Source organism: Egretta garzetta, unplaced genomic scaffold, assembly GCF_000687185.1.
Source record: "Egretta garzetta isolate BGI_Z169 unplaced genomic scaffold, ASM68718v1 scaffold424, whole genome shotgun sequence".
NCBI classification, from domain to species: Eukaryota; Metazoa; Chordata; class Aves; order Pelecaniformes; family Ardeidae; genus Egretta; species Egretta garzetta.
In genome coordinates, this window is record NW_009259489.1 from 1049394 (window position 1) to 1061876 (window position 12483).

Here is a 12483-nt window from a genome sequence, read left to right on the forward strand (position 1 = left end):
TGTCAGGCTGTCTTCTCACAGAAGCCACCCCTGTAGCCCCACCCCCCCAAAACCTTACCATGCAAACCCAATACAGCCACCAAGCACAAGCATTTCTTTTTTGATTGAACTTGTCAATTCTTCCCATCCAAAGTTAGTTGTTACTAAAAACTTCTTTATACTATAATGCTTATATTGTATATAAGCATTCCATTATGTATATGCATATGTATGTGTAATATATAGGTATTGATTATATTTATATATTAATAGAGATATAAATATGTATACATATATATGTAAGTAATTTTTTTTTAGCTAGACTCACTGATGTATTTCATGTTGTTCACCCAGGCTCATTTCATTTTACTATACACCTTGAATTACTCTTTTTTTCCTGTTGCTATTTAGGTCAAATTGCTGAATGCTCAGTTTCTTCTCAGATTCCCACACCTTAAGCAGTCCCACACTAGAAAAACTTAGTATGTCGTTCTTGTTTTTATTATTTACTATTTTCACAAGATATTTTGGCAAGGATGCTGGCTAACTGCCAATGCAGAAGTGTCACAGAAAGCATTATATATAGTTTGTCACTCTTTTCTTGCTCGAGAGAGACAATGCAAAGATCTTACACTGAAGGAGGAACAGGTTAAGATGAGTGCTTGGGATTCTCAGAAGTAGCATCAGCCTGATGTCAAGCTTGTGAAACAGAAAGAAAACTGAACTAGCAAGTTCAGCTGTTGCTATGCTGAAAACAAAGCAAAATAAAATATTCAGGAAATGAGATCTATGGAATTCTAAAAAAGGGGTTTGTTTTCCAACTTATCATATCCTGTCACAAAGAATAAAAAATAACAGGTGTTAAAGATAAAAAAGAAAGAATATGTGCTTTGAGTGAATAGCAAAATGCCTGGAACGCAGTGTGGGTTAAAAGGCAGGGTGTTAAAGTACCTTTTAACACTACGCCAAGAAACCACTACTCTCTTACCAAAGTTTATTGGCTGTAACAGCTGATTCCCCATGAGGAGGTCAACATGAACCAGCAGCAGAGAAGGAAGTAGCTGGCAGATGTATTAGCTCAGAACTGAGAAGTCTTGGGAGTCTAATTCTGCAGGCGCAGGGATGACGTGCCCTGGCAGAAAGCCGGCAGCACGGAAAGCTGATTATTTTCAGAAAGTTTTTCCCAGTGGGAGCTGAGACTGTGACCCTGTATTTCCTCCGGAAATGTAAAGAATGCTTGCCTATTTTATTCCAGGAGGAAAGGAAAAGCATTTAATTCCAGCTTGTAATACAGCTTGCCCTACAATATGCCCTTCAACCTTCCCGCGTTTTCCCTAAGCTTCAGCGCTGTTCTGTGGCATCTGTCAGTCTAGTATTTGTACGGTTGCTGTTTCATAGTACCTGTGCATCACAAATTTGTGCAAAGTACAGAAAAAGGTCACTTGAGTGGTTAAGGCTCACCTGTTGCATTTGCAGATTTTATTCCCTGGAGACTTCCTACAATGCATTATTTTATTATTTTTCTCAGTTCAGTCTTGGCACTTTTAAAATACATTTTTCCAGATATCTGTGCCCAGGTTTTCCTTCTGTCTTTTCCATTGTAAGGGGAATTATTTTTCTGTCTTCTTTCGACCTTGAGCCATTCTTGACAGCTGGTGGGCCTTTACTTTCAGAGGAGACCCTTGTCTGCTTTCTGTGCAGCAGCAGACATTACCATGGCAGATACAAGAAAGTTCTGGTTGGCATGATTTTGGTAGGTTTTTTTTTTTTTTTATTGGCAATGTTGAGCAACAAAGACTTGCTTGTCCACCTGCTTTGTGCTATTCCCTCACTATTGAAATGCTGGATAATTGTTTTCACTGTGATTCTGACAACTGAAAAGTACAAAATACATTGGATGCACGTACCCCAATGAAGAAAGTGAATTTTCAAGAGAAATAGGTATGAGAAGGGGGATAACTCTCAGCTCCGGTGGGAAATAAAATTTTCTTTTACTGTGACAGCCTGAAAAGTGCAGAAATATGTTTAAACATGTTTGGTTAAAATGAAAGTTTTGAAAATAATGACATTTCAACTTCCTCAAGATTTGGGTAGTTATTGGAGGTAATGTGGGTACAGTATGCAATCTTGTTAACTTTTACTGAAGAGACTTATTTTATGTCATCCAGTCTGGCTGAAATTTCTCCTTGCTTGATTCTTGTCAATGCTTATTGAACAAGATGATTCATTTTAGCAACCACCACTCAACACAGATCCTGAAAACACTAATTGAAGAGGTCCACAGGAAATATGGAGGTGTTCAAAGTGCAAATAAAAACCACAGTGTTGGAAGAGCATTCCAATGGTCCTGCCTTGCCTTTAATGTGAATGAGTTTTTCAGTGTTTGCCATGTAAAAACAACAAGTAGCATCCTCAACTAGTCAGAGAGTGATCAGACTGATTGCAAAACCAACAAAAACAATTAAAACTCGGGTATTTAAATACAATAAGGTAGAGCAAGTAATTTGCATTAGATTTAAAGAAAACCTTACTAATAAAGTTGTTTTCTTTTTATGTGTTATTCTCTGTTATTAGTTTACTGTGTAAAGAAAAGGATCATTCAACTGTGGAGTCTTTACAGTTTTGCTGCTATAATTTAATTATTAGGTAAAACTATTTCAGATTTGTAACACTACCTAGTCTTACTGTTGGGGGGGCATTGAGCAGAATCTACTTCTAAGGAATTAGATGGGTTGGTAAGTATTACAACCAGGGAGAAGATAGCATCTTCTCTTGCTGTCAGTAATAAAGCTATTTTGTAGGTCAAAAGAAAGGGTGAAAAGAGCTTAATAAGAGAGGGTGGACCACAGGGGAATTAATTTTTGCAATATTATTGAATATTTATCACAGATGATTCAGTTAAGATTTCCTGATTTTCACTGGACAGAGGTTTTCATGTTTGGTCTTATGTATGTATTTGGTCTGATTTCATTGTGCCTTTAGCTTTTTGGGTTTGTTCTGCTTTAGGCAGAGCTTTTGCAGATCCTGTTTCTGTGCTTAAGTATCCATCTGCAAGTGAGGAAGAATTAGGCCTGTGACCAAAAGCACTCTGAGAAAAGAATTAGTAGAGTTATTTGGGTTTGGTGATACTTTAAGGCCCTAAGAGGCAGTTAAAAATAGTAATTTTTATTAATAGCTGATGTACACAGAAAAAAAGAACATGCTTTCAGGCAAAAAAGTCCCTTTTTTTTTCTGATAAAGTTTATCAAGTTTCAAGCAAAAACAAGTTAAAAGCAATTCCTCTGGTTTCATTCTAATTAGGTAAATTAGTTAAATAGTTTAAGACAGGCTGGGCAGGTAGAGCATATAGTGCAAAGAGAGAAACAATTATCTCTGCTGGTTTAATGAGGAAGAAGAAGAAGAAAACAGGGATAGATTGCAGTGTACAGTGAAATGCCCATCTCTGCTGAGCTCATGATCTTTGATATGTACTAGACTAATGAATTCCCAGGCTCATCTTGCGTACATGTTTTGTGGCTGCACTGAGAATGAAGAATGAAAAGTGCTGGTACAGGGCAAATGGTGAGAATGGCATCCAAACGGGGAGAGGGTTGGGGACTGCCAGCATTGGTGGCAGTGCAGCCCTACAGTGATTTATACGGCTTTGACAACTACAGCCCAAGACAGAAGAGTTTCAGCCTGAGTGTGTGACTCTTGACATTAGAGAAAGAAGATTTTCTTAGACTATAGAAGCTTATCTTTTAATCTACTAACATTACCTGAAAAGAATCCCATTCTCAACAGCTTTGGTGCCAGCTCTTATTTAATATAAGTAAGTAAATACCTTCATCAATAAATATATATAATACTCCTATAAACAAATATTTTTATTGAGGTATCTATTCTTTATCAAGGCACACTGAAGCAAGTACTACCCTGGAACAATAAAAGAGCAGCTATTCTCGAACAGTTTTGTGCAGATGGGAAGGAAGTTTGCTGGTATCCCAGTAAATCAAGGATGGATGTACCTCTGTGTATAGCTCAGGTCTGTGGTGACTTGTAGGATCACATCCTTTGTGTTATTTGAACTGTACCATGTAAAAATTGTTGGAGAACTTTAGTAAAATTTGAATACCATTGTTCTGTGTTATGATACAGCAATGCATATTACTTTTCTATTTCTTCTTACACTTTTTTTTATTATTGAGAGTGCATGCAAAAAACCCATATCTTCTGTTGGTGAGTTTATGAAGTTCAGATGCCAGTATTTCACCTGGAGATAAAATCATTTGAAACATCAGAGTAGCATAACTGGAAGTAGTTAAGATCTAACAGAAGATTATATCTTCATATAAAGACTAACTTGGAGCAACAGATAAACTCAAAAGAAACAGAACACTTGTATTCATGAAAAGGTCATTGGTAATAAAAGACAAAGGTAGAAAAAGAGAAATCAAGCCAGAATCAAAATGTTGGGTAAAATGTGCCTTCAAAAAGGCATCAACTTCAATAGGAAATGTTTTTCAGTATTTTCTTTTTCTTTGAAAAGGAATTACAGATTCAGAAAAAAAGCAGGAAAGATGCTATACTAGCTCCCCAAGTTTACCTGAAAAGCCATAGCCCTTTGAGTGTGACTTTTAGGTCTATCCTGAAAAATTTATTATCTGAAGTTATGCATGTAGTTAATATCATGTGTTGTTCATCTTTGGTGAGAAGACTCATGGCTTATGTTAAGCAAAGATTAAAGTCTTTGTAGGTATGGGTTTTCTGACACCTCATACATTTACTTCTTCATGGGACCTGACTGATTTAATTTGTAATGTCCGAGCTTTATTTCAGATGTAGCACAACATGTAGAAAGTGGTAACTATACTGAAATTTGTGAATATAATAGAATGGAAAGGAATAAACGTTAGAGCAAACAAGTAATTTCATCTTTTTTGTGCATGCATCCTTGAGTGTTTTTGAAAAAAAAAATTGTTAGGTGTTTCTTGAAATACTTTTTTTATTTCAGATGATGTCACTATTTTCCTGGGATTTTTTTTTTTTTTTAATAAAGAAATTGAATAAGAATGCTGTGTTTAGTTTAGTGAACGTGAGCAGGCTCGTTGGGTAAGACAGTTGGCACAAACAAGAGTATATGGCTAGATTCTCATCTGTGCTTTTGCTGCTTTATGCTACTCAGGTAGTCATTAATCCTCACTCTTTCAGAGTTTCCAGTTGCTTACTTGTAGTCAATCGGTCCAACATAATTAAAAGGGTGGGGAGCTATCATGTACAGGCTGTAAATAATTGCACTTTGTACTTATCACCCTTAAGGCAGGGATTCCAGTTCGTTGAGAAAGCAAAACTGTTTAGAAGAACAGCGTTCAAATTAGATGTGCTGCTTGGAAACTTAGGCAAGATAAAGAGAAATTTCTGATTTCGTACTCAGTACATCTTTCAGAAATTTGACTTGGTCTATGTGCAGGTTTTTGCTGGCAGACATGCTGTTAATGAGTTTGGACAAGTGTAATTCCTTATTGACATACCTGGTGTGTCATAAACTACAGTCTATGCTCAGTTGCTTTTGCAAATTTGTGGTTTTAGAGACTGCTGAACTCATGAGGTAGGTGTACTATTGGAGTGCAAAGCACGGTTTTGCCACTCTTGGCATTTAGACTTTATGTTCATTCAGTATTCCTAAACTCCTCTCATACCCTACATAAAATGGAATTTGACAACTAAATATCCTTAAAATAAGACAGTATTTGCTGAAAAATACCCCCAGTAATCTAAGAATTGGAGGAATTCAGTGTTTAGGTTAAATAAGGTGCATGCACACTCTAAAGTAATCTAAAATGGTCAAAATCTAGGAACACTTCATAATCATTAACCCTCAGAAAGGTACCTGTTAGGAGTTCATGAAGTCCTTGAAAGCATTTGTAGAAGGCTGCAACAGACCCAGTGGACGTTTTTATGTGTTGTGTGTTTGATAACAGCCAGTAGATACTGTAGTCACACAGAGGTAACAATAAGAATCAGATGCCTAATTCTGTACACAAAGAATAATTCCTAAGGAGTGCCTTGAAAACTGGAAAGCTGTAATGAGAGAAACTGCCTTAGCATAAAAGATTCACCAGGATGACCTACTTAGAAAGATCATCATGCACCTAAAATCAAGCTACAGTTTTCAGTCATAAATATTACATCCTGGCGTTTTAAGGCTGCATTTCTCTTCCAGTAAATGCTTCAGTTTGCATTGAATAGTTGAATAGTGCCATCACATGTGATTTCTTTGAGAAACATTCAGAGTGTATGAAATTAATCTAGAGGAAGGGACTAAAAATAAGGACATTTTCCACTATAGGTGAATTTCTATAGCCATTATAAAAAAAAGCAGGGAAATATCTTTTAGCTTCTTAAGTCATATTGCCTGCATGTCTGTGATTTCAGGGTTGGTTTTCTTTTATCAGAGGTATATCATGTCCTTAGTTTATCTAATGCAGTCTGTAATTTTTCCTATCCCTTAAAACAGTTACCAATCTTAAAATTGATGTCTGGAATATACTTCTGGGGACAGCGTTTACAACCAAATGAGTAAATGACAGTTCCTCAAAGCGCTATCCTGATCTTCTCCCATGGAGCTTGGGGGAGGGTTCACACTACTTCAGCAAGTGGAATATGATTTGATTCAGAAATTTCCAGCCATTTATTCTTACTCCTGAATTACATCTCACTGCCTCCTTAGTTGCGTTACTGCAGCTTTTTCTGAAGTTAGGCTGGAAAATAGATCATTAGCATGATCATGGTTAAAAACAACCTTTACCCCAAGCTGGAAGCAGGCAGTGTTTTCTTGGAAGCACTGCTACAGAAATTCTAGCTTGCTTTCTCCCAAAGGTAAGGCTTCTGCGATCCTGTTGCAAGTGCCCAGATTCACCCTGCCTTAGCTTTAGACAGATGAGTAATGGTGCAGTTTTGTAATTGATTTTGTCTGTTCTAACTATGGACTGGTGCCAAAGACGATCCTGCATTTCTTCCCTTCCTCTGCTTGCATGCTGCTGCTGTTTCTACTGCCTCTAATGATCGTGCAGATGTATGATGAGCAAATTGCCTTGCAGATATGCCTGAAAACTGCCCAGGAAAGAAGGGAATGGTTACTATTTGGTCAAATAAGCAAGCTGCTCTTGACTCATTGTGTCTGCATTCGTGATCCTGGGGCTGCATAAAGGAAGAGATGGAAAGGTAGAGCAGGGGAGCAGGGAGGGGGACTGGGACAAAATGTCTTGGTGCTTTCACACAGCAAGATTGGCGTGAGCTCATGCTAGACTAACACACCCTGGGGTGAATTAGCTGATGCTATGCAGTTGCTCCAGGCTGCCTCTACTATCACTATGGAAAGGAGAGGGAGAGAGAGATGCCTGTCCATGATTTAGGTATTAGAAATCTTCAAAGTGTGACTGTGCCACCACTTCCACACACCCAGCTCCTTGCGCTGATCTTTTTTTAGGGTGGGAATACATCTTTCTAAGGCTTGGTGTGAATGCACTGTGAATGCATTGGCCAAGTTCTGTTGGCTTTGAGAGACTGGTACAGATCTCAGGAATATTAACTCCCTACAAGATTTCTGTAAGTGGCAGGCTAGACAAAGGACAGATATTTAACGGTAACTTATTGAGAGAAAAAATAATATTTGTAGCCTTTTATTACATAGCAGGGTGTTCAAATGGAGAACGGCACTGCAGACAGAGCCAATACGATGTGTAATGCATGGAATTGCTTGTTTTCTTTCAGAAGAAAACCTGGTATCCATTGAAAGACTAGACTGTAATAAATTTCATTCTGAAAACTGGTATCAATATTAGATTTCTCTTCAGAATATTTTCCTTGTAACCTGGGATATTTGCATCTCTGAAGAAAATCCAGGTTAGTATATTTGAAGCTCTGAACTGTAGTGTCCAGTGCCTAAATGAAGATTGGTATGGCACCGTATCAGTGTGAAGAAGCAATTAAGAAGGAGCAAAGTATAAAATTTTTTCTCTCATATTTTGCAGGTTAAATATTACAGCTTCACATGTACTTGGGCTTTTTCTACTGATATCCAACACACCACAGATACTTTAAAGAGTATTGAGCAGGTCCTTCTGCAGCATAACAACAATCCTTCTTTGATACAAGATGGAGGAAACATACAAAGATAGGACTTCATTAGTGAAAGGGGCAAAAGATATTGCCAAAGAAGTGAAGAGGCAAGCAGTGAAAAAAGTGAACAAAGCTGTTGACAAAGCTCAGGATGGCTATACGCAGAGGTCCTACAGCCGATTCCAGGATGAGGAAGATGACGACGATTACTATGTCCAAGGAGGAAATTATGGTGTAGAAGTTAATGATGATGAAGGATCAAGTGAAGCAACTGAAGGGCACGATGAAGATGATGAAATTTATGAAGGGGAGTATCAGGGAATCCCCAACATGGGGCAGGGCAAAGATGGCATGGTGGCCTTAGGTCAGCCTGTGCGTGATGAATATAAGGATCGTCACGAACTGGAAACAGAGAGGAAAGCTGATGAAGAAGAGCTAGCACAGCAGTACGAACTGATAATACAAGAATGCGGCCATGGTCGTTTCCAGTGGGCCCTCTTCTTCGTGTTGGGAATGGCCCTAATGGCTGATGGGGTTGAAGTTTTTGTAGTTGGATTTGTGTTGCCCAGTGCTGAAACAGATATGTGTATACCCAATTCTGGATCAGGATGGCTTGGTGAGTAAAGTCTTTGCTCTGTCTTTGTCCTATTACAACTGTTGCTTACAGTATGCCTTAATATTTATATATGCTTACATAAAAATATGTATTGAACATAAATAAGTGAGCCACAAAGTGCATTAACAACTAATATGGATTTAATGAAGATTATAGTTTTCTTTTTTAGATAACTGTTTTCTTTTTCAGTCAGTAAGTATAAATAAATCACTGAAATGGAAGACTGCACAGTAAAACTTAAGGTGAGAGCGATACATCTTGTTCTCATACACAAGAGTAGACATCCAGATGAATAAGTAGATGATACAACTGTCCAGCAACATTGTCATACTGTGTGGGAGCCTTCCCAAGGGCAAGGTGGAATGCAATTTAGGAAATGCAGGAAATCCAGAGAAAACGCTGTCTAGCCTTTTCCTTCCTTTTGTCTTTTACTCCTTTTATACCAACGACTGTTCTCTAGCCGTCCCAAAAGCATAATGTTTATTTTGAATTGGCGGGTTCCCTCCTGTAGTGTGGCAAATAGGCAGGCTGAGCTGGCCTTGTGTGACTTGGTGAGAGCAGCAGAGCTGAGGGCAGGTCTGTGCTTGCCCTCCCTGGGCATGCCTGGGCTCGGCAGATAAAGCAAGGCTCTCATGGGGCTGGGCTGTGGAGAAAGGGTGTAGAAATGGTTCCCTGTGGAAGAGGGGAGGTAGGAGCATGGAGGCTTGGGATGCGGCAGAAAATGGAATATATGTGTGTAGATAAGCAGCTTGGCCCTGAAGGAAGGCCTATTACAGAAAAGGAGGGCTTCTTATAAAATATTAAGAAACCTTTGTCTTCTAGCAGATGTACTCTTTGTTCCCTGCACCTTTACAGCGCATTTCTGTTGCAACAGTCCCATTTTAACTTAGCTCAGTTTCCTGATTTTATTCCTTTGCTCAGTATCAATTAGAAGGACCATAAGATACCAACTGCGTCAAAATTAGATTCAGAATTTTAAATAGCACAAGACTATTTGTGCTATTTATATAACACAGGAGCTTTCTCAGTAGACCATTAAGCCCATGACAGGTTGGATTCCTGACATGTTGTTACCAGCAGTTTGGCTCTATAGGATTCAACAAAGTGGACTGTATTCACCCCCATTTTTATCTATAAGCCTCCCTCCGTGTCAGAGAATCATGAGTGGAAATGGGAGCTGAGTTCTCAGATGGCTGGGTCCTTTGAGGCATTCCTTGCCTTTTGATTATTTGTTTCTAGAAATTAACTACTCTGCCTATCTGTACCATGCACTGATTAAATGTCTAATAAAGGAAATTAAATTATCTAAGTTTTTATGGTTAAATATGCTGTATGCATATAATCTATTTGGGACTGCTTCTTTGCACAAATTTACAAACATTGTATTTGTCATGCTTGGACTTGTGAGTTTTCAGATCTACTTCTTACAAAAAGAAGGTGCATAAACATGTTTATTTGTAGTCATTTTGGAGCTCTGGAAGTAATTTAAAGAGTAAAGAGAAAGAAGATAAACCAAAAAAACCCAAAAGGTATCTCTAGAGAAACGTCACTGTGTCAGTGCAGATAATAACACAGAAAACATTTTATAAAAGCAGTCTATGCCCAACTTACTTTTAATATGATTTTTTTTACCCAGTCCTTCACAGCTGAGAACATCTTTAAACTCTACTAATCAATTTTTGTAAGTCCTTTCTATTGCTGGAACAAAAATGATGGATCTCAACCCCATTTTTAAATTACTGATAATCCTGTTTGTTTTACTACATGCACCTTCCCAACACATTGAATGGTCAAAGTTATCTTTGCTCTCCACGACAATAACAGTATAACATCAAATCTCTCTGCAATTAGTTCCTCTGGGGTTAAGGAAAAGAACAAAGTTCTGCAACATTAAGAGGGAGCTTCATGATGCTTACACGTTCAGTAGCTTACTGATCTGCAAGTGCAGTTCCTCCCACTTACATTAAATGTTAAACTGGGAAGTGGATCTTTTAATAATTAAGACATTGGAACACTTTAGTACTCCTGGCTTCTCTGATTCTCAAGTTGAGTGTGGAGAACATGGCTGTGACACTTTTTCTTTGTTACACCTGCTATATAGAATTGAAATTTGGAGGCAAATTCAATATATTTTCTAAAAATAGGTTTTCATTTGAAGAGTTGCTGTAAACATTATGACAGTGTCTGGAATTGGGAGTGGGGAGTATTGTCCCTGCAGTAGCAGGCGGCCATGAGGATTCACAGCTGCCTGTTAAGGTGTGACCCATGTCAAGAAGAGGGTTGAGGGTTTCCCTGCCACTAGACTTCTTGTGCCGTGGTCTTGAGATACATTGGAATGACTCTGTCAATGTTTAGCTAAAATTCAGTACAGAATCTGTTAAATACCTTGTAGATACATATATGTGTGTGTGTATATAAAAGGTGCTTAGTGATAAAGAAACAGCTCTGGAAGGCTTAGGTGTGCAAGCAATGTATTCTCATGCCTAAAATACAGACGTTGTAATGGATATCCCCATATCTTCCATTTGTAATAATACAACAATAACCTCTGTATTGTGGTATTAACAAACAAATAATTCTATGCTAAAAGATTAATATACAAAAGCAGGAAAGAACAGAGATAAAGCAGTTTCTTTCCAAGTGTGTATTGAAGGCATTGCAACACATCGTGGTTTTATCAATTTCACATAAATGATATTACTTGCCCATTGCTGATAGAAATGTATCGCAGCCTGCAATCTGTCAGTACACTGATGAACATATTGCTTATAACCAGTATAGATATACAGCCTTTTCGGACAGCATAATCATAATTCCAGTGACACAAAATATTCATCAGGGCAGTGACTGCTTAGTGAAAACACTGTTATATGATCATAACTAAGCCCCCACAGCCATGCATTTCTATTACTTCGCTGTTGCAATTTCACATCATAATTATATCCTAACTGGGGTCTTCCAGACAGGCATAATTTGTTTTCATGATTATAATTCCATGATCCAGAGGGCTTTAATGTTGTTAGAACTCTAAAGTCATGGGACCAGTGCTAGGAGTTATAAGGTGGAATTGGTATGCATATTTATTTTCCAGGCAATTTTCTAGACTGTTAAGAAACACACTAAGAACATGCTCATTTGTCATTGAAGAAGCACTCATTGACTGAATTGTAAAAAATTATTTCTCATACATCATGCCACAATAGTTCACTAGGGAACATGAGCTAATAAAAAGCACATGACAATATTCACAGAGCCTCCATGTTGCATTTTTTTTATTTCTTGCACCAGGACAATTTTCCAAATTCCCTCCCTATTGACCCCTGTATGAGCTTGAGGTCACTGTCGATTGATTACCAGCAGTATTTCAGAGCCCATAAAGTTACCTGATGAGAGTGCTGATCAAAATCATGAACTGGTTTCTTGATGTCTTTGAGTTAAATAATAAAATAATGTATTTTTTTCATCTCCAAGCAAGTGTTTTATTAAAAATTACGGAAACTGACTTGCTTAAACTCCTCCAAGATTGTAGTGACGTGTCACTAAGCGTGGTGGAAAGGCCTCCTCCCCTGCTCTATAACTTGACTGTGCTTGCGAACTCCTGCACATATGTGGATCCATGTTGACCTCCTGGGTTCTGGCACCAATGAGACAGGACCATACCTTCATGAGACAAGTTGTCAGCTCAGGCCTGAAGACATTGTTTTAATTCTTTTCCTGCTTACATCTTATTCCTTTGGTTTTATGTGCAGGTCAGAACTGGACTGATTTTAGATTAATTCTCTGGGCTC

At 38.1% G+C, this 12483-nt stretch overlaps 1 protein-coding gene across 1 annotated transcript in view; it reads left to right on the plus strand.

Annotated features, from left to right (window-relative positions):
• Nucleotides 1–8115: 8115 nt before the first annotated feature.
• SV2C (synaptic vesicle glycoprotein 2C) overlaps nucleotides 8116–12483 on the plus strand; it is a 77734-nt gene continuing 73366 nt past the window's right edge. The window contains exon 1 of the mRNA XM_009637239.1: nucleotides 8116–8695. Within this exon, the coding sequence (XP_009635534.1) occupies nucleotides 8116–8695 (580 nt within the window). The remainder of the gene's footprint in view (nucleotides 8696–12483) is intronic.